Here is a 25109-nt window from a genome sequence, read left to right as displayed (position 1 = left end):
GTGAAGGGCCCATATCAACATTGCTCTTCCGCCCTTTTATATTCTCACAGACACAACTTGACGTCCATGCATTTAATGTTCGACCGTCACCTCGAGTCTGACGAATTAGGCGCCGGGACCTCAATGGTCACATGACCTTAATACACGTGACGTATTCCACAGGCTCATCGGTTCTCCGGAGGAAACGGCTCAGCAACTTGCCTGCTTACCACCACAACGTCGAAGTTCGTTTCTTGAATTTCCAATTCAACCGCGTTTCTCAACTTGAATCTTTGGAAGTTGCCAGTTTTCTAAGCCCCAAAGGAACTTGGACCATCTCGGTATGCGTGAAGGATGTCGTCATCTAGGAAATTGAACCTGACATTTGAAAGAATAGGGAATCTTCAGATCGTGAAACATGGCTTCACAAGCAGAAGGGTCGTCGAGTAAAAAGAAGCCCATAACCATCATCACGATTGGTATGGCTGGAGCAGGGAAATCGACGTTTGTCCAACGAATAAATTCGTATTTGCACTCCCTGGACCCTCCAAAACCTCCTTACATCCTCAACCTGGACCCTGCCGTGACCCATGTCCCCTACGAAGCGAATATCGACATCCGAGATACAGTCAACTACCAAGAAGTCATGAAACAGTTCGTGTTTCGATTGTTTCACCAAGGGAACTAGACCAACCGAACCTCAGATACAATCTGGGTCCAAACGGTGGAATCATGACCGCTCTCAACCTCTTTACGACCAAATTCGATCAAGTATTGGATTTGGTCGAGAAACGAGCGGACGACGTCGAGTAAGTCCCTCGTTCCTTGATCCTGTTCCTCTTTTTTGATCGTATGGATGCAGTTATGTTATCCTCGACACTCCAGGTCAAATTGAGATCTTTACCTGGTCAGCATCTGGCTCTATCATCACCGATGCCGTCGCCTCTTCTCTGCCGACAGTAGTCGCCTACATTATCGACACACCGCGGACGACTGCACCGGCCACTTTCATGTCCAACATGCTTTACGCTTGCAGGTGCCGTGTTCTATCTTTAGGTAGCAGCTCAAAGGTTGTTCTAATTTTACTGGCCGCAGTATCCTATACAAAACGAAACTTCCATTCGTTCTCGTGTTCAACAAGACCGACGTGCAGCCGCACGATTTTGCTCTAGATTGGATGACCGACTTTGAAGCTTTCCAGCTCGCCCTGGCAACCCACGGCGGTACACGCGACTCTGAAGGCGAGCCTACCTACATGAACAGCTTAATGAACAGTATGAGCTTGGTCCTCGACGAATTCTACAAGAACCTCAAGGTAATATTCTATCGCCTACTTTGACGCATTAATAACACTCGTATCAGGCCGTTGGTGTCTCCAGTGTAACGGGAGATGGTGTCAAAGAGTTCTTCGAAGCCGTCGATGCCTCAAGAGAGGAATATGAAAAAGACTATCTCCCCGAACTCGAGCGTGCACGGAAGCGGAAGGAGGAGACGCTTCAAGCTGCCAAGCAAGATTCTATGAACAGGCTGCTCAAGGATCTCACAATCGACCGGGAAAAGAACCCTGCGTTTGCAGCTCAGGATAGATGGGATCCTGATGCTGAGGATGACGATGACGATGACGATGAGACGAATATCATTGACCGGAGTAAGTGCTTTGTCGATCCTGGGTGGTTCTGTCGTTGATGTCGTTTTGCAGGTGCAGACCCGTGGCCTGGCCAGTATGTCGACCTCACGCGAGCCCAGCGGCATCCAGACGAAGACATCAACTGGCCCAGACCGGGATGAGTGGTCGTTTTTGCAAGTAAACCACTGTTGGAAGGGCAATGCACCCTCGCTTACAGACAGCCAACCTCCAAAGGGAAAGACAAAAAGGGGATCTATTTTAGGTACAGTACACGGGAATTATCGTACTCTGACCCTCGCCTTTTGTGAATGGAACTTGTCTTCTTGCACACACCCTATCCCACGAGACACCATCTGCGCTTATACCGTCCTCGTCGCCCTGCGAGCCAAGCACAACCTCGACCATATCTGACCCTACAAACTCCTCTACAGAACCGAGACATAACAACCGTCGCGCCGTGAGGCCAGTCTGTGGAACATAGATGTTCAGGACGGGAGACCAGGGTGACTCGATCTCGCCGCAGACCATGGGCGACTCATCATCAACAGCGTCAGATGAGAGTAAATATTGTCCACAACCCGATGGACGGTAAGAAACCTCATCTTGTATCACCTCGTTGCTCAAACATCGAGTCAGGATCCGGGCAGCGATAAGGCACCGAAGGGGGCGTTTATCCGTTGCGTCATCGGGGGAAAGTCACCATTCTGAGGTTGTCAAAGAAGTCTCGATTGTTGCTAGGTGGTGTTTGTACCATTGGGGCCGTGGACGGCGAGAACAACAAAGTCTACCCATGTGTGTGGTCACAACTGCTGTTGGGGAATGGAAGAAATGTGCCTCCGAGGTGTAGGAAAGTGGGAATTCAAAAAACACACGTCTGCCATAGAGATCTCGTAAAATCGGTCATTCATCCTGTCCAGATATCCTTCTTGTATTTCTTAACACCGTGTGCTACTTTTGTAAATGGTTACTTCTGGACATATTGAAGACCTATTCGCGCCCACTGTCGACATGAAATTTCGGTGGCAGTGACAGCCTCCCAATGGGGTAAACTTCAAGCCTGCCATTCATTGACCCGCAAAAGTCTCGTTAGCCTCTCTTTCACCTCGACAGCCATCTTCTTCAACCCTTTTCTTTCTCAACCACATTTCTCGACACCGACGAAACGCCACCACGACGGCCAACAACCCAGTAGACCGCCATCGACGACGACCAGCAGCCTTTGGAAAGGCTCCAGAATCTTGTCGGTCTCTTTCCTGGAATCTTGGTTGCTGTTCATCGCCTCTGATCACCGTTCAGGGCTCTCTAGCCCCGTTTTGGCATTTTGAAGACTCGCTACCGACCTCGACATCGCTCAAGACGACCCCAACGACCCGCACACAACGAAACCGCCTTTTGCATTGAACCATGGATCGGTGGGTGCGACGTAGGCGCTGGATGAACGCAACGAGCTGATTGTCATCATCCATCTCTGTGGGATTCATTGGTCGCAGATACGCAAAAATCGAAAAAGTCGGTATGTGGCAGGTTGTCTGCTGGGAGACGTATAGACCACCCACCCTCGAGCGTCCGCACTGTAGGCGAAGGTGCGTAATTGGGGCCTTTCTTCACCAAATCATCACGCTGACACCACGTTGTCTTGCTCGTGCATGATGGCAGGTACCTATGGCGTTGTTTATAAGGCAAGAGATACAAGTACGAATACCATCGTCGCCCTGAAGAAGATCAGGCTCGAGGCTGAAGACGAGGGCGTTCCCAGTACTGCCATTCGTGAGATCAGCTTGCTCAAAGAGTTGAAGGATGACAACATCGTCAAGTCCGTGGGCTTTTAGTGTTTTCATGGAGACGAGACTCTACTGGCATGGGATCGTTACTGACGGTATTCCTGATTCTCAGGCTGCTGGATATCGTTCATGCGGACCAGAAACTGTACCTCGTTTTCGAGTTCTTGGACGTCGATCTCAAGAGGTTCATCGAAACTGGGAACCAGAACCGCTCTCCCATTACTCCTGCGCTCGTCAAGGTGGGTTCCCGGTGCGGCGATTTCGGTTTATTTCTTCTCCTCCCCCTGTCCCGAGGTCATGTGCCGCGCGCGGGCGCCCATAATTGCACGCGTCCGATTCACGCGTCTCGACGCGATGGGGCTATTTTTTCCACTTCCCCTTTGCTTTATCGTCTTCGGGCCACTCGTTTTCAGGCCGTCTGACACAGGACGAGAGCCTGTAATTTAAATTGGCTCGCGACTTTATGACATAAAGTCACGTGGCCTTACCGCGTCGTCGTCCTCGAACTGGAGTCCATCTCACCGCCGCTTTTCTTTGCTAGAAATTCACCCACCAACTGAACTCTGGCCTTCTCTACTGTCACTCGCACCGAATTCTCCACCGAGATCTGAAGCCCCAGAACCTCCTGATCGATAAACACAACAACCTCAAACTAGCTGATTTCGGTCTTGCGCGGGCTTTTGGTATCCCCATGCGAACCTATACGCATGAGGTAAGGGTCCCTCTCAACAGGGAATTCTGTTAGACTCACCTATGTGTAGGTCGTTACTCTCTGGTATCGCGCACCCGAGGTCCTCCTTGGTTCGCGCCACTACTCAACCGCTATCGACATGTGGTCCGTTGGCTGCATCTTTGCAGAGATGGCCATGCAGGGCGCTCCTCTCTTCCCTGGCGATTCAGAGATCGACCAGATCTTCAAGATCTTCAGGTAAGGAACGTTTTCATTAGAAAGTAGAACGTATTGAACGGGTGACGATGTCAGGCTCTTGGGTACCCCCAACGAGGACATCTGGCCTGGTGTCAGCACGCTTCCCGATTACAAACCTACCTTCCCTAACTGGAGCCGGCAAGACCTTGCCAAGGCCGTTCCCACTCTGGACGAGGCGGGCATCGACATGTTGAAGGTGAGTTCCACGATTCAGTCCATCAATCGACGTCGATCGACCTGTTTGGCTGCCAACCCAGCGCACCCTCACCTACGATTCGGCCAAGCGCCTCTCTGGTATGCTCGTCTCAATTTTTGCGATCTGCGGTTGCGGGTAACTGACATCCCTACGAAGCCAAGCGCGCACTCGTCCATCCATATTTCGCCGACTACAATAACAACTACAAGGCATGAACGAGCAAATCCACAAGTGTCACTGTTCCCCTTCTGCCTCACATGTCGAAATAATTTGGGCTTTAGGACCTCGGTTTCGGTATCGAGTGTCTCTTTTCATCACAGTTATGAAGATATATATATATAAGTTGTGCATATCGCTTTCTGATCGCTGTCCATCCCATCGTACTCATATCATCGCAAATGCATGTTTGTGATCACTGTCTTTGTGAAAGAAGTGGCATTTCGTGCCCTTTGACTAGCTGTGGCGTTCATTGTCTTTACTTGGGGTTCAATGAGAGTCGGGTACGGTAGGCATGACGAGCGGATGGGCGGTGTGGACATCTTGGCGTGTCTGACTGGGCAGGGACGATGGCATGCCGCCCTTTCGCCTTCGAGGGCCCCTGTCGACCTTCCAAATTGGGAGTGGACGCTTCCGTTTTTGGAAATTCACTTTTGTGCGGCCTCATTGTCACCGTGCGCAAGGTGGCCCGCGCTTTGACTTTTCATCCTTTATGATCTGATCTTAACTTTCGGTCTTTTTAATAAGATGGGGTATAAAGCGCGCCTCACCGACGATTGTTGCTCCAAGCATACACTGGTTGCCCGCAAACTTTGACCATCCTCATCACGGTTGTCTACTGCGAGCCTCCTGGTCTCTTTGACACTTTCACTTCTCAACTATCCAGGGACCGCCTATCCAGCTATGCCTCGACTTTTTACACGCTTCGAACAGAAGGTTCTCGAGTTTTTGCAAGTGGCCTGCCTTTGTCCTATCATCAAACGGAAGCAAATACTGACTTGTTCCTTTAACTAGCACGAGTCTCGATTTCGGCAAGCCCACACAGTCTGAAAGCGATCTCAAGAGTAAAATCAGGCACCTCGGTCTGGTCGATTGGGTCAATTATCTTATCGACTCGGAATTGACAGAGTCTAGTACAATACCATCTGCCAGATCCAGTGCGAACCGATCCCCCGCTGACGACCTCTCGGCACAATTAAATGAGCAATGGAACATTGCAATTGGCGCGGAGGGGCCACCAAGCACTCCCAGAGCCCAAACGAGGCAGTCTACCCGTTCAACAAGGTCAAAGAAGAAACCCGCGAAGCTCCTCTATAACAAAGACAAGCCTTTGCCGCCACTGCCGGAAGAGAGCGACCAGAGCTCTAGAGGAGGGCTTGACCAGCTGGAGCTCAACTGGGATGGTCCATTAGCCGACAAGAACTTCCTACTGAGCGGTACCGACCTCCAAGCCCGTCGTCGCGCTTCGGTCATCCTCAGCAACCTCGCATCAAGCACCGACGCGCCACTCAGTGAGCGCAGTCGAAAGGCCCTGTCGATCATCTCCGATGCGCTCGATAAAGATGATTGGGCAGGGTTCTGGGACGACACAATGTTCTTGAAGACGGAGCTGACTGACTCGGGTGCCAGGAGCACCATGAAGGACAAAGAGCAGAGGTACTCGGTCGCGACTACTGCGATGTCGGTCTACTCGCAGGACTCGATGGACCATGACTTACAGGGTGGGGAGAAGTACAAATACAAGGCCCCGGCTGATGCACCGCCGGTCCCTGAAATCCCTAAGGTTTATAGGGACCAGGTTACGAATGGGAGCGGGAACCCGAGGGAAGTCAAAGACTCGAAGCCCAAGGGTGAAAGACCCTCATCTGGGAAGGGTCCTTCGAGCCTCTCGCGTGGGTTGACCATGAAGAACCCTTCCGGTACATCAGATGGTTCCTCCTCCAAGTCCAGTGCCTCGAAAGACGCTGAAAGTAACTCGAGAGCACTGTCCAGGTCGAAGTCTTCCAGTAGTAGGATCGAACCTCCCCCTGATAAACCTTCCCGCAGCAAGACTATCCCAGACATCAAAGCCCCCACACCCTTACGACCCAACGCAGTTCCCACCTTCTTGACAAAAGAATCATCCGGGCGAGATTCGACTTCGAACCGGTGGGTGTGAGTAGTACTGTACATGTTTAAGACTATGCAACATCTATGATTTCTGGTCCGGCCCAGTCATTCGTCGAGTTTCTTTCGCAATCTCTTCACCATTTAGATTATGAAATCAAATAGTTATCCTATGTATATGTTATCCTACTATGTATATGCTATCCTATATAAATATCACCCTAATTGCCCCTTTAGTTTGAGTGATCAGAAAAGAGCTATCCTTCCCCACCTTGGATGAATTCAGGTTCACATACCAGCGGGTAATGATATTCTAATTTCTCGTTCGCTTCTGACAGTGACTACTTTTAGGCATTTCAGCCAGCTTTGAGAGTGATTTCAATACTACAACCGAAATACACCCACCACCTCCGTTCTACTCTTCATTCCCAGTTCGTCTGTGGAGGAAGTGGGGCTGGGAGACCCACTCGCTGGGACGTTCACGGTCGTCGCGCTCGAAGCGCCCGTCGCCGAGACCGGCGCTTAAACGTTGCTGTCGTTGGCTCAATCAGGTCAAGGCCTGTGTCTAGTACTCAGGGGCAGGAGTTCTGAAGCTCCAGCTTCCTTCAAATACTCAGGTACTGTGGTAGAAATATAAATGAATACATCGCACATTTATTCGGTACGAAAGTTGGGAGTAAGTAGTACAGGGGACAATCAATCTGACAGAAATAGCAAAGGCATTCAAAAACTGCGGTACAGAAACTTGATGACATGGGTCATGCACTAATACTCAAAGTGCTAGGTAAGAGTAAGTCGAGCCATTGCCGGGAGCAGGGCGCGCAACTCTGCCAACTGCTCCTCCGCCCAGGTGATCTGAAAGTCAATCATCAGTTCCTTTAACGCACACCCACTATCGCGGACTAGTTTCTCGACTTTAGACAAGATACCAGTCCCAAGAACGCGCCGCGCAAGGCGACGGGACCCATGATCGCTGTTCGCCCCTTCAAGTCGAAGGGAGCGCAACTTGGGAAGGGCCAAATTGGACAACAGGCGCGCCATATCCTCAATCCCACCGCTTAAGACTAGTTCAGTGAGGGACTCATGGACGATGATGACCTTGTCAATGAGTGGACCAGGGGGTGCTCCCGTCATCGATGGCTGTGGTGGAATAGACAAGTTGAGCGACTCCAAATCCGGGGCTCCCGAAAGGATAGTGTGCAAATGGTAGGCCGACAGTTCCAATCCATCACGATCGTGAAACGGCACGATAGTGAGAGCCTTGAGACCCTTCAAGTCGATCCCAGCCCAGTCGATGGTCTTCAGACGGTCTTGCCCGTAACGAGGAGAACAGTTCAGCGCCAGAACCTTGAGATTGGGGAATCCCCTTCGGAATGTTTGCGATTGTAATCGAACGGCCATGTCCAGAACATTCAGGGAAAGATATTCAAGGTCTTCGAACGGCTTGACATCCTTCGCTCCTGCAATTTCGAGAAACTGTGTGAAAAAGTCCCAGTCATTGAAGATTCTCCGCGCATCGGCTACGCGGCCACTGCGTATAATCGTTCCAAGATGTCCAAGGTCTACGGACTTTGAAAAGCGAACAGAGAGACCTTTCAGGCGGAATGTAAACCCAGTGTCCAGAAGAAAGTCGTTGAGGATGTTGATTTCATGATGAGGCATATCGCTTTCGTAGTTCAAGCTCAACCTAACCCATTGTTTTTGCGAGCGCTTGAAAAGCTTGCCCAGCTGAGCGATTAGTTTCCTTAGATCAGTGTTGTGGGTGAACACTACGAGCAAGTCGGTCCAGAAAAGAGGCGTGGCGAACAAGATGGTGCGGAAGTCGGTGCAGACACGGGTTAGGTTGGTTAAATCCTGGATTTTGCATCCTGCAGTAGCGAGGCAAAAGATGACCCCAAGGAGCTCCACCGGGAGGGGAAGCGACCGACGCATTGGACTTGGTACTGAAAGGAAGGCGCGCTAACTTAGATGACGGTGAGTGGTGACGGGCTCTGAGGGGCAGGTGGGCGTTGAATTGGACGACGCGTCCGTCAGGGAAGCTGTCTTATATACCTCTCATTTGCCTTTCTCACCGGCCATCCAGTGATCATGATTGCCCTTGGATACCCATTGTTTGTCGTTCAAGAATCAAAGGGGAACTGTCCGTGAGCAATCGCAAATGAACGATCAATTTCCGACTCTTTCCATTTTCGGTCATTTAACCGCCCACCAGACAATGGGTGTTGGCAGCTGTCTGCCGGCGTTGGAGTGAGAAATCATCGGGAGAAGAGTGCCACTTAATATTAATCATTCACTCTGTGAGTCTTAATCCTCACGCCCATCTTCGGAATTGGTGAGAAAGAGAGGGCCCCTTTTTTGTCGGTGTCCATCACAGTCTGTTCGCGCAGGCTATCGGGCGCCTATTTTAGTGCTGCCAGAGTCGGTAGGTCAAAGAATTGGAGCCCTTCTAGATATATTTATCTATGCAAAGAGAAGTTAAAGGACATATTAAAACGGGAGCACGAGCCCAAAGGTCCACAGGGAGGCCAATGAGAAGGTCAATCGCGAAGGGTCTTCGTCTGGGAACGGCTCTTCGAGCTCCGCCCGCGCGTTGAACAGCCCGCATGGTGCACCAAAGGCTCCTCCAAATTCCAGTGCATCGCAATCGAAGGTCGAAGGTCGCTGCAAGTCATTCGAAGGCACCGGTGCAGGTTGCAGTATCCAAGTAGCAGGACCGAGATCCCCGGGTCCACTGCACTGTACTTGAGCTCACTACGTGTTCTTCAAGACATCGTTCAGTCTTCACACACTACTACCAGGCTTGTACTAAGTATATCCATTACTCAACGAGCTGCGTCCAGATCGTGTACAAAGTCCGAATCATGTCAAAATTAGAATAGTCGTAAATATAGAGTACAGATTCATATGGTATCATCAAGAGAAAACGTCCGTGTTTCAATCCGTGTTGGATCCGTCCAGTCCAGAGTCAAGAGACACAAAACAAGCACGTCCCCAATCAGCACGCACAAACCCTAATACGTCGCCCCACGCCTCCTCGATCCACCAAACCTCCTAAACTTTGTACGTCCAGTGCGCCGACTGCTTCGTCTGCTACCGAAGCAGCGGCAGCAGAGGATGTCGGTGATGACGTCGAAGATGGTTACGATTACCTATTATAACATAGGGGGAAGGGGTGTTGGTTAGATGGGAGTTTTTAATGAGGAAGAGTGGAAGGGAGGAAAGGGGGGAGGGAAACGTGAAACGGGGAATGGGAGGGGATACGTACATAAGTTATAGCGCTCACGATAGTCATGAACACATTCGCAATAGCGGAAATGATAGAGTTGATACCCCGACCGATGGCGCTGAATACAGATCCCTGCACAAGATAGAAATACCACTGGTGAGCTCGACCTCCTGCGTTAGGCAATCAAATAAAGCAAATACCATTGTGATTTGTTTGTGGTTTCTCGGGTTGTACTGTCTGAAGAAGAGAGAAGTCGATAAGTTGTTCGCAAGTCGTAACTTGGTATACAGTAGTAATGGGACTTCAAAGGCCAACCCACTAGATTCTTATATACCTCCCAAAGCTTCTCCCCGCTCCACCCTACTTCCCAACTTCATCCCAAGAATATAGTACCTTCTGGCAGGAGCTCCATCTCAAAGAATGCATTACAGGAACGATGACACAAAGTCGTCATACCAGAGGTCTTCCTCGATAAGAGCACTATGATAACTTCACAGAGATCCGCTCAGCCGTGGTCGGTGGTGACGTCATTGGTGGTGACGTCACGATGACTAAGCATTTGCATAGATAGGGGAACACGAGCCTGAGGATACACCACGCCGATGTACTATACTCTACGCCATTGACGCAGATAGTCACTGTGAAGAGAACAGCCTCTATTAATTATTATTGGCACTCGCGGCAGCACATACTGTATACTGTATACTCGTCACTAATTCACTGTTCATCATCCAAAGCAGACCCCCCACCCCCATCCTGAGCAGCACCCCCAGCACCATGACCATGACCACGGCCATCCGCCAACTCCTTATCCGCATCAACAAACCTCTGCGGCCTCTCCACCTGAATCGCCTCCTTGTTTCCTAGAACGATGATCATATTCGGGTTCTCCTGGTATAGTTTATCTATATCTTCGAGGTGGCGGTTGGCGGTTTCGGGGTAGATGAGCCAGATTATCTGTTGGAGGGGGTGGGTGGGGATGGGAGGATAAGAGTGGGGTACAAGAACGAAGAACGAGGTGTCCGGTCAGAGTCAGGGATAAACACGCATCAGACCCAAAAATAACATCAGACGTACTGGGATAAAAATAAAATTGAAAAAGGTCCAGATGAGGTAGAACTTCCAGCCCAAGCTAGCGATGCCGGGAGGTGTGATTTGGACGACGATGTAGTTCGATAGCCTATGACAATACCAATCCCAGTGAGCTCTGTAATAGAAAGGGGAAAGGAAGGGTAACATTTACCAGTTCGACGCAGTTGCGAGACCGGCACCTTTGGCTCTCATCGAGAGACTGTTGATTTCCGTCGGGTATAACCACGGCACACCCTACACTCAATCCCATCAGCACCACCAAACACCAAAAGCCGACTCAAAAGGTCCGTCCACCTCACCTGCCAACAAATCCCAAAAAACAAATAATACAAAAAGAAAAAGAACGTCGCTCCCGCCCCATACGAGTACTTCATCCCATCACCCTCACCCTCCTCCACACCCTCCGTCAACGCCAACAACCAACTAATAAAGACGTAACAAGCGCACTGGCCTGCGGCGCCCCACATCATGAGTTTGCGGCGCCCGGCTTTTTCGATGAGGAGCAGGCCGAAGAAGGAGAAGATGAGGTAGGAGACGGAGTTGCATGCTGCGAGGAGGCGGGAGGTGGTGTTGGAGAGGCCGACGGAGTTTTGGAGGACGAGGGGGAGGCTGCCCGCACGAAGAAGGGAAGGCGAGAGGAGAGGAGTTAGGACTATGTCGGGTATCAAAGAACGAGGGAGATAGAGACGTACTAGTAGCTCGTAACGTTAATCCCAACCAGCTGCTGCATCCACTGCGTGCCCGCACCAAGACACAACCGTCTAATCATCCCCGTATTACCCGTATTCCCAGCCACAACATCCTTCCACGTCACACTCCCCTCCCTCTCCTTCTGCACCGCGCGGAGAATCGCGTCTCTCTGGTGGACGACGCTGGCGGTCTGGGGTGTGGCGTCCTCGCTCTCGAGCGCCGCGAGGACCTCGACGCCCTCCTCGATGTGCCCGTGTGCGAGGAGCCAGCGCGGGCTCTCGGGGAGCCAGGGGATGGTGGATAAGAGGATCGCGGAGAAGAAGAGCTGGAAGGCGATGGGGAAGCGCCAGGAGATGCTGCCTGGGAGGAAGCTGAAGCCGTAGGTCATCCAGTTGCTGAGGGAGAAGCCGGCGATGTTCATGCTGTTTGTAACCCGGGAGGTGTTAGTTCGTTAGATTAGGACCTGATGGGAAGGAGGGAGAGATGGAGGGAGGGAGGGAGGGGAGAAGGCGAACGAACATCATGGAGAACACGACGAGTTTGCCTCGCCAGGCTGGTTTGGACGTTTCGCTTTGCCAGACGGGTGCTGTTGCTGTGTTTACGCTGTCCCGACATCAGAAGGGGGCCAGGAATAGTAAGAAAAAGTGGGAGTGGTAGTCACCCGTTTCCCAAACCTGTATACATATGTACTTTGGCGTCAGTATCGTTCAATAGAGCGAGGGAGGGGTACTAAGACGAACCGGTAATCACTCGCGAGACAATCATTTGCGGGACTGTGTAGGAGCAGGTTTGGAGGATGGCACCGATGGACATGACTATCACCCCAATGAGGAACGATTTCTTTCTTCCGAGGCTTTCGCCTGACATCGTCCTTTAGCCTTGAGATCACGGAAGGAGCCTGGGTGGGCTTGCTCACCGAATGCGAAGGCAGCAATGGCCCCGAGGAAGCTGAGATGTAGTCAGTGCTAGTCCACGGGTTGGAGAGGTTGGCGAGAAAGGGGCTACCATCCGATGTCGTATATCGAGACGATGGTTCCTTGGAGATGTGGATCCGGGTATCCCATGGTCTTGAGGAAGTCCTCTGTTACGATGATCCCGCCGAAGACACCTTGGTCGTAGCCTGGTTTTTCATGTCACATCGGTATAAATCTATTAGAAATACGATCATGGCATAAATAAAGTGTTTACGCACCGAAGAGAGTCATGGCAGCTGTACACGCGACCGTAACCCAGACGTTCAGCTTGGTCCCCTTCATACCGAGATACCGGGTCTTCTGTGGTGAAGGTGACATTATTCCACTTGGGCCTCCTCTAGAACCCGACCTGCGATGAGAAGGAAGGAAAGAAGGGAAGGGAAGAGGTTAGATCATCGACCAAAGGCTGGTATGTATACCCAATCTCGGATAGACTTTGGGCATTGGGACGAGAGGTAGAGATTGATCCTTGTATGGCGTACCTTGAGGTGGAGTCGTCATCGAGTGGCATGTAGGCGTAGGATGATTGGGAAGGCATGGTTGGTTATTAGAGCTCTTCCAGTAATGAGGGTGTGTCAGGATAGGTTCTCGTATGAGCCAAGCAGGGTATAGGTGGTCGAAAGTGCAACTTGTCCCGGTCCAAGGCATAGATTGGGTTGCCTCCAAGGAGGTCAGAGGCGAGCTTGTAGACGAGAAACTCTTCAGAGAACTCTAATGAGATCTAGACGACATAGATAGCTGGGATAGAACAGAATAGTCGAAAGACTTGAGCAACGACACTGTGGTCGTGCACTAAACGGAGCTCGCTGAGAACGGAAGGTCAGGCAAGAATAGCTTCCGTCTGGGATCAGATCCGACTCGGGATGATGTACCTCCACGTGATGTGCTGGGCGACGTGTCGGCGGGCGCGACGACGTTGCGCGAGGAGGAATCACTGCAGGATTGACTTCATTTCTTATCTGCACCGGACACCACCCATTGGTTGAGCGTTTCGAAGAGGCCAAGGACCACATAAACGACACCGGACGGAACGCAAAAAGAGTCTGAGGCGCAATGAGCAATGCACTTACGGACCTTGTGGAGGCCAGAATTGTATGTAGACTCTTTCGGTATTGAATGTGTTCTTTGTACTGAACGGAATGTTTGTCGACTAGGACTTTGTTGGCCAGAATTTGGTTGAGCAGATTGCTCGGGTAGTCCTTATTGCTGGAGCTGTGAGTTTCCATGCCTTGCTTGGAACGGGCTGGAGTGCTACCGCATCCTTCGTCCACCACTTTCCAATCCTTGTCTCTCCATGGCCCTCGAGCTGACTTCTTGTGTTCTATCCTCCGCCCCTACGCGCTTTGGAACCTAGGTCATCTCCTTCATCGCTGGATTCGCCCTCCAAAGTCTCTCAGTCACCTTCGGAGTGTACGGTGCTATCGTTGCTGTATTGGCCCTTGTGAGTTCCAATTCCATTTATTGTCTCCTCATGTCTCAGGAACCCATGGCACCATGTTATATTGATCATGACTCAAATCGAATTCCAATCCCAATACAGGTCATTCTCCCTGCGTGGCCGATGTTTAACAAGAACCCTGTAAAGTGGTTGCCGTCGAGTGAGACGAGTGAGAAGAAGACGGCTGTTGCTGGGTCGTGATTGATTTGGTACTTATCACTGTATATATGGTTTGGGTGAGTGAACATGAGTGCTGGTGTTGTTATTTCTGTTGCTGATTGGATAGTAGATTGGTTACGTTGTATATTAGTATTTATGCATTGCACGAAAGCTCGTTGCGTCTCGGGTTGCCTCGTCAGGGAAGAATGCAACAGGAATGCGAAGTCTGGTGTCGGAAGAATCGCTGTGTCCCAGAAGATTTCGTCATAGGATTCGAGGGACTTAGGTTTAGCGAACGACTCCCGCGAATGCTTCGGTAAGTCCATCCTCCGAGTCCCTGTCCTTTCTATCAGTGTTATTAACGGACTACTAGGTTCGTCGTCTACCTATTCCTTCTATCTGCTGATAGCCGTTCTTGCTATCTTTGCGACGAGAATAATTCCCTGTTGGACGACTGGTTGAGTGATTCCAATCGTTCTTCCATTACTCGGTCCGCAGTTGCTGGACCAATGGTAACCATCCCCTCCCAAAACCACTTTCTGGCACTGGCCGATGAAAGAGAAAGGCAGACAGATAGATGGTCGCTTGTGTAGCGAGACGACGACGTGGAAGCGACGCTTGCGGGGGAAGGAATGATAGAAGAGGGCACCCTGTTTAACAGCAGGAGAAACTTTGGACGGTTGGGAACAGTCGCCGCAACGCTTTAATGATATCGATCATTGCCCCATCTTTCCTGTGCGGTGGGGGCTTCTCACTCGCACGCACCTCTGCCCACGAGAAGAAGCTGAAGCGGCAAAACCTGAGTTCTTGGGAGCTGTGTACCTTGATGTAGGCATGTGTGAGCTCGTATATAGACAGGTTAATACTTCGTGTTTGGAAATGGTCCAGGCGACCTGAACAATTAGTTAAACCTTGGAATAATTCCATTCATCCTTCTCGAGCATTCAGGGGTCCATTCCTGAGCTGTGGGGACCAGAATACGACGTAGGAAGCCCCTAAACCTCGGCTGGGCCCAACGAAATACGATTTTGTGTGAACGCCGAATTCGGAAAGACGGTGATCTGGCTCCGCCTATTGGGTCGTCAAAGTTGTTCCTCAACGTCGAGCACGACGACGACGTCGTCACCTACGAACTACACCACACACCGCCCGTGGACCCGTCCGCCACGTCGACTCCAACCTTGAAGCGACCCCTTCCAGCTGTTGCTGCTGCTGCTGTGGGTGCACGGACCCAACGTTCGGTTTCGGTTTCAGACGAACAATGACGAGCTACCCGACCTCGCTGGCGCCGGTGCTGAAGCAGGTTCCCGAAGACGTCGAGGCTGGCCACACCACACCGTCGTATGGGGGCATGATCGGTGGACACGAGTTTGATATGCCAATTTCGCCGCCAACGCATACGCAGCCACAACAACACTCTGCATCATCATCACCAGCGCCCGTGCCAAGGTCCTCAACTTCCTCCCATCGTCCCCGTCCGGTTTCGATGCCCCCACAAGCCTTCAGCGCGGTCGACCCGGGCTCAGAACGACCTAGGGAGAGGGACAGGGATAGAGAGCGAGACAGGGATAGAGATAGGGAGCGAGACAGGGAGTCGTCGTCTAGGCAGGGCGATGAAAACACGCACCGTCGACGCCATCGAGATGAACACAGCTCCTCGTCGCGGCCGAGCAGGTCCAACCGAATCCTGGGCGACTACACGCTGAGCAAGACACTGGGCGCGGGGAGCATGGGCAAAGTCAAGCTGGCGACGCACAACATCACTGGCGAGAAGGTAAAAGCCCTTTTTTATTTTTTATTTTTTTCCGTGGTGGGCAGCCCTTGATTCATAGTTGGTTCGTTTATAATAGCTGGCCGTCAAGATCTTGCCTCGTGTCTACCCAAATCCCCCGCCACCAGGCAGCTCGGGTCCAAGCGCAGAGTCGGCGTCGAGGCAGGCGTCAAAGGACGCTTCGAAGGAGATCCGGACGCTGCGCGAGGCGGCGCTCTCGATGCTCCTGTACCACCCCTACATTTGCGGAATGCGCGAAATGATCGTCCACCAACACCACTACTACATGGTATTCGAATATGTCAACGGCGGCCAGATGCTCGACTACATCATCAGCCACGGTCGCCTGCGCGAACGGGTCGCCCGCAAGTTTGCACGCCAAATAGGCAGTGCACTCGAGTACTGCCATCTGAACAATGTCGTTCATCGCGGTCAGTAGTAATCTCTTTCGTCCTATGTTGAACAGCGGGATTGATTGAAACCTAGATCTCAAAATTGAAAACATCCTCATCTCCCAGACTGGGAACATTAAAATCATCGATTTCGGCCTGTCCAACCTCTACAACCCTGTTTCCCACCTGTCGACGTTTTGCGGTTCGCTGTATTTCGCGGCACCCGAGCTGCTCAATGCAAAGGTCTATACCGGCCCCGAAGTCGATGTTTGGAGCTTCGGCGTGGTGCTTTACGTGCTAGTCTGCGGAAAGGTTCCGTTCGATGACCAAAGTATGCCCGCACTTCACGCAAAGATCAAGCGGGGCCTGGTCGAGTATCCAGTCTGGTTAAGCGCCGGTATGTCGCCCCTGTTGTTCAAAAATTCGCGCTGACGTCCTTTGCAGAATGCAAGCACCTGCTTTCGAGAATGCTCGTGACAAACCCGGCCGCCCGCGCTACTCTCAACGAAGTTATGAACCACCCGTGGATGATACGTGGATTCTCAGGACCCCCTGAGATCCACATGGTGCATCGAGAGCCGCTACGAGTCGACGAACTTGACCAACAAGTCATCCGAGGGATGAAAGGGTTCGAATTTGGCACGGAGCAGGAGATCGAGCGCAAGCTGGTCGAAATCCTAGAATCGGAGAGCTATCAACGGGCAGTGCAGAACTGGGAGCGGAAACGAGGTTCAAGAGCCAACCTCAACGGCAACGGAACCTTCAACAACGGTCGATGGGGAGAGTCGTTCTCGAATTCCAGTCTCGCCATTTCCTTTGACAGCAACAAATCCGATACCCCCGCCCCGAAGAAGTCGCGTAGATTCTCTGGGTTCGAGTACTACCGCAAGAAGCTGTTCTCGCCGGTTTCGTCACCGCCGGGCAGCCCTATGAGTCGGTCCCCGCCCAACTCGCAGCACACGATATCGACGCTTTCCGATCGTGAGCCGGGCGACCCGACACGAGGATTCCACCCCCTGATATCGATGTACTATCTCGCCCGGGAGAAGATGGAACGGGACAAGGTCTTTGGACCTGGGCAATTTGCCAGCTCTCAGCTGTCTCTTCTCGACCAGATGTCGCCGACTGCGGCTACCCAACCCACACCTCACAGCGGAAACCTCCAACAGCAGCAACATGCCGCGACCAACCAACCGCATTACACCGCTCCCAACGTCGCCACCTCAAGACAAAGCACACTCGGCGCGAGACCGGACTACAGCATGCCTCTCCCCCGCCTTCCACCACCCGAGGCCTCGCATTACTCGGGTACTTCGTACGACAACAGCATCGCTCCGTCACCGACGACTCCTGTGTTCAGCAACCAGCCGCGAGCGAGGGATCCCGGTTTGCCGGTCCCGCCTTCACCAACCGTCGCGAGCGCACCGCCTGCCCGGCAGCATATCGAGATCTCCGAACAGCAGCCTCCCACCGCTACGGCGCCTCGACGGGGCAACCTCCCGCGAGCTCCACCCGCGAGCACGCATAGGCGAAGCCACAGTATGAGCCAGCGCCCGTCTGTCCTCTCGAGAGGATGGGGCACGATGTTTGGTTCGCATACGGCTGAGGGTGTGAATGAGCATGGTGCGAGGATACCCGAGCCGCCCAAGACCGTCGGGCCTGAAGTCACCTCGTTCAATGAGAAGGAGTTGGGTGCGATCTCGGATGGGGAGAGGCAGGAGCATGGGAGTGGAGGTGGGGGTGTATCACCGCTTTCGTCTGGTGCGACCCTTGTTCGCAAGTTTGGAAGTTTGCTGGTTGGGAGGGGTGATGAGTCGAGGAGGCAGCAGCAGCAGCAGCATAATCAGGGCACGATTAAGCGCGGGGCGATTTTGAATGCGCTGTCGCCTTCGCCGCGTCCTTCGGCTGAGACGAGGAGTCCGGAGGAGGAGAAGCATCCTGATAACAATGGTGTGAATGGGTCGGGAGCGGCGGGACAGGGACAGGGTCTGGAGAGTGAGGAGGTGGTGGTGGAGAAGCCGAAGCCTATCGCGACGAGCGTGAGCCAGCCGGTCGGGTCTGCGCACAGGCGTGCAGCGACTCTGCTCGACCCACACGGGAGGGCGAGTCGGCACGAGAGGAGGAGTAGTACCAGTGCTGCGTTTGGGAGCAGCACGGTTGGTACTGGCGGGGGAGGCACGATTGGACGCCATAGGAGGCCGTCGACTGGGTACTCTACTACGTCTGGCAGGCCGTTGGCGGACAGGCTGTTCCCGCAGAGGAGGGAGGGCGATTTGGTGGAGAAGAGGGAGGACGAGGAGGGTGATGGTGAGCTTGTTGATTCGGCCCATCCTGGGTTTGATACCGAGGAGGAGAGGGATGATGGGAATGCGACGGATCGCGACTTTAAGCCTGTGTTCCTCAAGGGGTTGTTCAGGTGAGTATTGCACAGTTGTGGTTTTCTTAGAGGGCAGGAGGCTGATGGACTTTTGGTGTGTAGTGTGGCTACGACTTCGACGAAACCTCCTGCTGCTATCAAGCTTGATATCCGACGGGTGCTGGACCGGATGCAAGTCCAGTATCGCGAGACCAAGACTGGATTCGAGTGTATCCATTTGCCGTCTATCGATATTTCGTCTATCGATGCCACATCTATGAGGCAACCCTCGCACCATCAATCAGCTTCCAACGATAACGGCCGTACAACGCCAACCTTCAACCGACCCTCGCTTGTCAAGAAGGCGTCGAAGCTGTCGTTTGGGATGAAGAAGGGCAAGGACCGGGAACCTTCCGCCGACAAAGACAAGGAGAAGGAGAAGGATAAGACCGGGACAGGGGATGAGGCGCAGAGTAGGCAGTCTACCAAGTTGACAGCGGCGAGCGGGGGCTCGTCGTCGTTCTTCAACGTCGGCAACGCCGAGCACGGAGCGTCGATACAGGACCAGCTGAACCAGCCACCGCAGAGCAACGGGATCGCCTCGTCCATCATTTCGAACGGGGACGAGATGCCCTCGTCTGCGTCTGCGCACCAACAGCAGGGGTCTACCATCTCCTCGTCGTCGTCGCCGCAGCCCCCGAGGTCGAATTCGCCGACGGCGACAATGACGTCGAATAAGGCCAAGGTCCTGCCGCCTATCCCGAGAGATTTTGGAGCGAGTTCGCCAACGCCAAGAGCGAGGAGTCCGAGTCCGCTGCCGTCTGGAGAGGTGGATAGGGAGGTGTTTGAGCACCTTGGGAATAATAGTTTGAGTGTCAAGTTTGAGATTACGATTGTTAAGGTTCGTGTTTGGATTATTTTCCTTTATGGTGTGCGGTGTTGACGTCTTTGGCTCTTTGTTTCTTGTAGGTCCCTTGGTTACCTCTGCATGGTATTCAGTTTAGGCGTGCAAGTGGTGATGGGTGGCAGTACCAGATGCTTGCGAGGAGGGTGCTAACTGAGCTCAAGCTGTGATCCTGGATTCATTCATTTATTCCACATGTTTCTTATAATTATTGGTGAAGTTCAAGTCCAGCACCGGCGCGCCTATATCCCCGTCGACATCCTCTACGTCCCTGGTTAATGCACTTCCACCGTGGTCCCTGATCATTGCCCACCTCCGCCGCTCGTTCCGACCTAAACCATCGACCATGCCCTCCTTTTACGACGTCCATCATTCCCTGTTACCAGCCTCCACCACCTTCCCTTTGTTTCCATCATCTCTGTGCGACAACTTTAAAGCCAACCATCTCCATAATAACCCTTCACCTCTTCCCTTTCCATTCATGTTTCGTCCTAGTAAATTCTAATGACGTTGCATTCCTACTCCTAGTTACTCCTCTCCACGATTTTTAGGATCTGGCTTTGGGCCTTCTATCTCTGTCTATCCTTTCTCCGCCCCTTCTCCCCTTTTGTTGCGGTGCTTTTATTTAATGGGTTCCCGAGTACTTCGTCCGACCAACCCTTCTCCTTTAGCGTTCTCACCTGTTCGCCTCGTTTGATTTACGATCAATTCACGAACCCTTTATCAACTTGTTCTCCTCGCTGGTCTAGTAGTCTAGTCTATTTTGTTTTTGTGATTTTCTCCTAGCTCCTAGTACTACTATTTTCTTTTGGTATGTATGCTTGTTTTCGACTTTTTTCTTTCTTTTGTGTTTCGGGTGGGTTGTTTTTTTCTTCTTTTTCTTCCTCTTCCTCCGCTTTATGTGATGTTTTTCCCTTTCTTTTTTATCGCGTCTCTCTCTCGTCCCTCTTGATAGGTTAATACTACAATCTTCATTTTTTCTCTATTCTGCGGAAATACATACAACATGATGAACAACGACCTAGTTAATGATCTCGCCCTTTTTTTTGGCATGTGGACAAATTCAAGTTGGATGGACTGTGTTGAGAGTGCGATGAACTGTTGTGCCTTTCTAGTGTCGCTCCAGGAAGAAGCCTTAACTGTACTTGTCCGAGGCGGTCAGTCAATGGTCATGTGCTGGGATGTAGCAATCGCTGCGCCTCTACCTAGTCACTCTGCGGTCTAACTTGCCGTGCACCATTCAAGGGATATCTGACGGCGCTTGATCCCAGGCGCCCGTCGGTCACGAAATGGATGACCGTGCGAAACGTGTGCTCCTCAGCTTGCAGTCAAGGAAATGGCTTCTAAATTCATGATTATTCGAGCGACGCGGACTTGACTCTCCGAAGCAGAGAAAAATGGGTATCTACTTATATGACAAATTTATGTTGAAAGGCTGTTCAGGATGTGGGTCATCCTCGAATCAACCTTCCCAAGCTCCTTGACCATCGCAGCCTACCCGAACCGTTAGTTTCCGCTCGTTCCTCGGCGTATAGGAGACTCACCCATAGCACCTCTTGTGCCCTGAGCCCCTTGTGACTGATCGAATAATCACTTGGCTCAACGACAGCCATCGAATCGACGTAAGCCCCTCTCAGCTTCAATCCGCCCTCTTCTTGTGCGAGCGCCGCCCACACCAACTGTCTGCTTCCTTCCTCGGTCGTCCGAGCCATAAACTTCTCAAGCATCTTGAAAGCAAATTGTTGGATGCGGCTGGCCTCCCGTCGAAGATCGGAGTAACAGAAGCCTGGGTCTACGACATTCGCGATAATCGGAGTGTTCTTGAGGACTTCCGCGAGGGAACGGGTGATGAAAAGGCTGAGCACTGCTACCCATGTTAGCCAACATAGACCACAAGCCTAAAGCCAAGAAGATATCAACGTACGCTTGCTGTCGTAGTACCTAGTCGCCATAACCGACTTTTTGCAGTACTCCGCACTACTGAACATCTTCAATGGGTCGGCGGCGTGGATGACATTCTCGTCAAGACCGGACTGGTAGTAGTGTACACCACTTCCGACGATGACGATCCGGGGCTGAGACTTGAACTGCTCCCCCGTTCTCAGCAGTATTGGAACGAGCAAGATGCAACATAGGAGCGTCGAGAGGTTGTTGACCTGTAGACTGTGAACGGGGCATAAAGGTCGATTAGCATAAGATCTGTTGGGTGAAGACCTGGACATACGTTTCCTCCCAGCCATCCTGCGTGGTGCGGTAGTCAAAAGTTGCGATAGATGCATTGGCTACTAAAATGTCAAGTCTTTCTTCCTCTTTCTGGAATTTATCACAAAACTCGACGACTGAACTGAACTTGGCTAAGTCAAGTAACCTGACTTGGGCATTAGAATACCCCGTCTCCTCTTTCAGCTCTGCGGGAAAGGGCACATTTTAGCCTCCAAAGCTTCAAGCCGACGATGAAAAAATAAGATGAAACTCACTCGCAACAGCGGCCTCGCCTTTCTCTCTACTACGGCAAGCAATGACAATATTCCCAGCGTTCATCTTCGCGAAATGCTTCACAGTTTCGTAGCCAATGCCCCCATTCCCTCCAGTCACGATGACTGTCTTCCCTGACAGGTCAGCCGTGAGGACGGGAGGCACAGTAGCGCGCTGGCTCTTGATAATATCGATAACTGAGGGCTGCATAACCTCGAGAGAAAAGGAGTATGGGCAGGCAGTAGGGTAGTAGATGAAGCAGGCGATCTGGGTTTCCTACCCTCAAGGACACTCAGCATTTATAGCCTTGCCATTCCCTTCACTCGAATCTCGCCGTGTAGCCCATTGAACCCTGAGCAGAGCAGACGCGTCATCCCTTTATTAACTATGTCGAAGGCATCGAGGCGTACGCTGCCTTGCGTGCCGGTCGAGTCGTTGTGCTGGAACTGAGACGGTGCTGCGCTTGTCCCCTGCTGTGGAAGTCTTGGGATCCCCGTATGGGCAGGAAATAGCCCAACAAAGACCAAATTCTCCCATTGGACAAGAGAGGGCGCTGCCCAACCTTCCAAGTGACGCGGTCTCACATCTCCTGTGCCACGAGAAAAGATATGAAACGGGGGATATGGCATTGTAATATTCTACAAAAAATCGTACACACAAAAGTGCGATAATGTACACTAATAGCCCGCTCAATAATTTCACAGCGGGGGAATCCAATAGATAAAGGGGTATGTCATTAACATAAATCGTCACAACAAATTGAACCACCACCACCACCGAAGGAGAATGAATCAAAATCAATATTTGAGGAACTTGGGCTTCGATTCAGAGAGCTCTGAGCCATGTGCGGTCAAAGAGGATTGTCCGCTCTCGTTGACAGTCGTGGACAACTCCCCGTTGATCGACCTGTTGAACCGGACTTCCGAGAGGACGAGGCTTGTAAAGTCAAAGTCGGTCTGTGCGGATGCCCGCATACGGAGGATGATTCGAACGGATAGCGTTGCGTGGAGTGCGCGTTGTATTCTAGAGAAGATGTGAGTGACTTCCTTTACCGAATATGGACAACTCAAGGACTTACGGGGCGAGGAGGAACTTGTGTTCAGGCTGGAAGGCTATGGCTCAGTACGATCATTCGGACAGGACACCGAGAGTACTCACAGGCATAGTGAATGACAGAATAAAGTTAGAAATGGTCACCCCTACAATTCTCATGTCAGAACTTTCGATATGGGCTGCGGAAAGGATGCTTGTTACGAACCAGCCATAAGGATAAAGTAGAAGATGCCGTCGTGGTAAAGCGTCGTTGTAAGCGGGCTCTGGGTGTCTTTAAAATGCTTAATGGCGAAGTAGAAACTGAGTGCGGTGAGGACTACAGATTTAAATAAGTGCCGTGTTGGAAGGGGACAAGTTGAAGAGGACTGACCAACTTGATTCAGCAAGATGACACCAAAGGTTCCAATCAATTGGTCCATCTTCGACTCTAGCGGGAAGCAGGGCATGCCCGGGGTAGCAGGACCAACTGGGAGCAAGGCATCAGCAAAGGTCTCAATATAAGTGGACCACACGGTAGGAACATACACTTTAACGAGTCGACGAAAACAAAGAAGAGTGAAAAGGTGAAAATATGGGAGATCTAGTGGCCAGTTCATGTGAGTACTAGCAATAGAGAGAAGTAGATGGCGAAACATACGATAAAGTGAGTGGCTAGGTAGATCCCTACTTTCCGACTTCTCTTGGAGAGTGCATGTACACGCAGGAATAGGATCGCTAAGGTGGTCGTCGCAGGTTAATCTCAAGACCATACCAATGAGGTTAGAGATCACAAACCCTCAGCTAATACGGTGACGAGGTTGCAAATGACTGAGGAAGCGTTAGATTCGAATCACACCGCGAAAGAAAGAAAGCGTACGCGACGTCGTCCCGAAAATACCATGGCAAGCCTATTCAACACAGATTAGACCAATATCCAACGTGCCAAAGAGGAGAAACACACCACTGGAGGCAGTCCTGTCGCCTCATTCCCTGTGATCATGCTTTAGGTGACTAATTGAGGCGCTGAAGAGCCATGTACTCACAAATAATCGTCAATGGAAGGTCGACAAAGCCGATATATCGGATAACAAAGAAGAGCACTTTGACTGGAGTCCATTTACTGCCCCAGATGTATTTCACCTGGAAGGAATTAGGGACATTTTTGAGAATGAAGGTCAAGCTGCGACTCACCTCGGCCTCCAGGGTGGCAAAGTACTCCGAAACAATGTACGTGAGGACTCCAACTGCGATTCATCCCCATCCCCAATTCAGCCATCGTCCATGCCTTCTCAGAGAAGGGAAGCTTACCAGCAACATACTGTAAATAGTAGGCACTAGAGTCAACGAGCAGGAAAAATTATCATGTGGAGTTGGACTCACCTTGAGCTGTAGTACTCTCGTCAAAGACCCAATGAACCATTCATAGAATTCAGCGTCGTTCTCGAAGTTGAACTCCATCCGAGTCGAATCCCATCAATTTAAAGGATGGAATTCGTGGTGATCACCGTCGTAAAGAGGGGGAAGCAACCAAAAGCCGGCGACGAGCAACACTGGCCTTTAAAGCTTCCCTCAACACCGTAATGGTTCCACGAAAGAAACGCAAGGCACCAATACCGTATACCTTGTACGTACTTTACCTGAGAATATTGCCATTTGCGACCAGATGAGACGAGTGCTCCAACAGCTAAGCGGTGCAAACAATACCCCGGAGGAAATAGACACCCCCAGCTGAGCACTTCTATCAAAGTTTCAACTATTCAAATATGTCGCAGCGTCTTCTGTCAGCATTTTTAGCTGCTACCGGGGCGAGTAGTGTTGGAGAAGTCGGTCTACAATACAAATATGATCAACCCGCCCGTGATGAAGAGGAATAACAGAGGATTCTCTTAAGCGAGAGGATTCACCGAACGGAAATGACAGCCCGCTTCCCGACAACCTTTACATACCTTTCCCAGAACTGGCGACCGCATCCGCGTCCTGGGCAGT

The 25109-nt window shown here is 51.6% G+C and overlaps 10 protein-coding genes across 10 annotated transcripts; 5 read left to right on the top strand and 5 right to left on the bottom strand.

Annotated features, from left to right (window-relative positions):
• Window positions 1-211: 211 nt before the first annotated feature.
• On the top strand, window positions 212-1767 carry CC1G_02704 (XPA-binding protein 1; the record flags this gene model as incomplete). The annotated part of the gene is made up of 7 exons (XM_001840189.2): window positions 212-320; window positions 372-633; window positions 684-788; window positions 842-1015; window positions 1075-1294; window positions 1342-1627; window positions 1679-1767. Exons 2-7 carry the CDS (start codon window positions 398-400, stop codon window positions 1765-1767), a joined length of 1110 nt encoding a protein of 369 aa, XP_001840241.1. The 5' UTR covers window positions 212-320; window positions 372-397.
• A 1488-nt stretch (window positions 1768-3255) lies between these two features.
• Window positions 3256-4930, top strand: CC1G_02703 (CMGC/CDK/CDC2 protein kinase; the record flags this gene model as incomplete). Its single annotated transcript, XM_001840188.2, has 7 exons — window positions 3256-3419; window positions 3500-3626; window positions 3929-4099; window positions 4149-4315; window positions 4370-4511; window positions 4573-4609; window positions 4668-4930. 7 exons carry the CDS (start codon window positions 3256-3258, stop codon window positions 4724-4726), a joined length of 867 nt encoding a protein of 288 aa, XP_001840240.2. The 3' UTR covers window positions 4727-4930.
• Window positions 4931-5411: 481 nt separating this feature from the next.
• Window positions 5412-6666, top strand: CC1G_02702 (hypothetical protein; the record flags this gene model as incomplete). Its single annotated transcript, XM_001840187.2, has 2 exons — window positions 5412-5452; window positions 5523-6666. The coding sequence occupies 2 exons, from the start codon at window positions 5412-5414 to the stop codon at window positions 6664-6666; spliced, it is 1185 nt and encodes a 394-aa protein (XP_001840239.2).
• Window positions 6667-7394: 728 nt separating this feature from the next.
• CC1G_02701 (hypothetical protein) lies at window positions 7395-8546 on the bottom strand (the record flags this gene model as incomplete). Its single annotated transcript, XM_001840186.2, has 1 exon — window positions 7395-8546. One exon carries the CDS (start codon window positions 8544-8546, stop codon window positions 7395-7397), a length of 1152 nt encoding a protein of 383 aa, XP_001840238.2.
• A 916-nt stretch (window positions 8547-9462) lies between these two features.
• Window positions 9463-10107, bottom strand: CC1G_14324 (hypothetical protein). Its single transcript, XM_002911283.1, has 3 exons — window positions 10041-10107; window positions 9880-9972; window positions 9463-9763 (listed from the first exon to the last, which is right to left on the bottom strand). The coding sequence occupies exons 1-3, from the start codon at window positions 10041-10043 to the stop codon at window positions 9626-9628; spliced, it is 234 nt and encodes a 77-aa protein (XP_002911329.1). The 5' UTR covers window positions 10044-10107; the 3' UTR covers window positions 9463-9625.
• Window positions 10108-10557: 450 nt separating this feature from the next.
• CC1G_02700 (hexose carrier protein) lies at window positions 10558-13134 on the bottom strand (the record flags this gene model as incomplete). The annotated part of the gene is made up of 12 exons (XM_001840185.2): window positions 10558-10797; window positions 10918-11020; window positions 11084-11166; window positions 11232-11541; window positions 11625-12044; window positions 12142-12225; window positions 12284-12296; window positions 12363-12437; window positions 12539-12570; window positions 12628-12742; window positions 12815-12945; window positions 13079-13134. 12 exons carry the CDS (start codon window positions 13132-13134, stop codon window positions 10558-10560), a joined length of 1662 nt encoding a protein of 553 aa, XP_001840237.2.
• A 515-nt stretch (window positions 13135-13649) lies between these two features.
• CC1G_02699 (hypothetical protein) lies at window positions 13650-14235 on the top strand (the record flags this gene model as incomplete). The annotated part of the gene is made up of 4 exons (XM_001840184.1): window positions 13650-13688; window positions 13751-13810; window positions 13951-14037; window positions 14137-14235. The coding sequence occupies 4 exons, from the start codon at window positions 13650-13652 to the stop codon at window positions 14233-14235; spliced, it is 285 nt and encodes a 94-aa protein (XP_001840236.1).
• Window positions 14236-15454: 1219 nt separating this feature from the next.
• Window positions 15455-19786, top strand: CC1G_02698 (CAMK/CAMKL/Kin1 protein kinase; the record flags this gene model as incomplete). Its single annotated transcript, XM_001840183.2, has 6 exons — window positions 15455-15967; window positions 16044-16395; window positions 16451-16753; window positions 16801-18772; window positions 18836-19613; window positions 19682-19786. 6 exons carry the CDS (start codon window positions 15455-15457, stop codon window positions 19784-19786), a joined length of 4023 nt encoding a protein of 1340 aa, XP_001840235.2.
• Window positions 19787-21038: 1252 nt separating this feature from the next.
• CC1G_02697 (hypothetical protein) lies at window positions 21039-22301 on the bottom strand (the record flags this gene model as incomplete). The annotated part of the gene is made up of 5 exons (XM_001840182.2): window positions 21039-21110; window positions 21161-21480; window positions 21541-21779; window positions 21841-21970; window positions 22094-22301. 5 exons carry the CDS (start codon window positions 22299-22301, stop codon window positions 21039-21041), a joined length of 969 nt encoding a protein of 322 aa, XP_001840234.2.
• Window positions 22302-22888: 587 nt separating this feature from the next.
• Window positions 22889-24581, bottom strand: CC1G_02696 (hypothetical protein; the record flags this gene model as incomplete). The annotated part of the gene is made up of 14 exons (XM_001840181.1): window positions 22889-23114; window positions 23170-23195; window positions 23250-23290; window positions 23350-23460; window positions 23515-23610; window positions 23670-23724; window positions 23782-23858; window positions 23919-23951; window positions 24001-24031; window positions 24085-24113; window positions 24167-24263; window positions 24315-24367; window positions 24432-24441; window positions 24504-24581. 14 exons carry the CDS (start codon window positions 24579-24581, stop codon window positions 22889-22891), a joined length of 963 nt encoding a protein of 320 aa, XP_001840233.1.
• Between the last annotated feature and the right edge of the window lie 528 nt (window positions 24582-25109).

Source organism: Coprinopsis cinerea (assembly GCF_000182895.1).
Source record: "Coprinopsis cinerea okayama7#130 chromosome 4 map unlocalized cont3.4, whole genome shotgun sequence".
Taxonomy (NCBI): domain Eukaryota; kingdom Fungi; phylum Basidiomycota; class Agaricomycetes; order Agaricales; family Psathyrellaceae; genus Coprinopsis; species Coprinopsis cinerea.
This window is presented reverse-complemented; position numbering and strand designations above follow the sequence as displayed.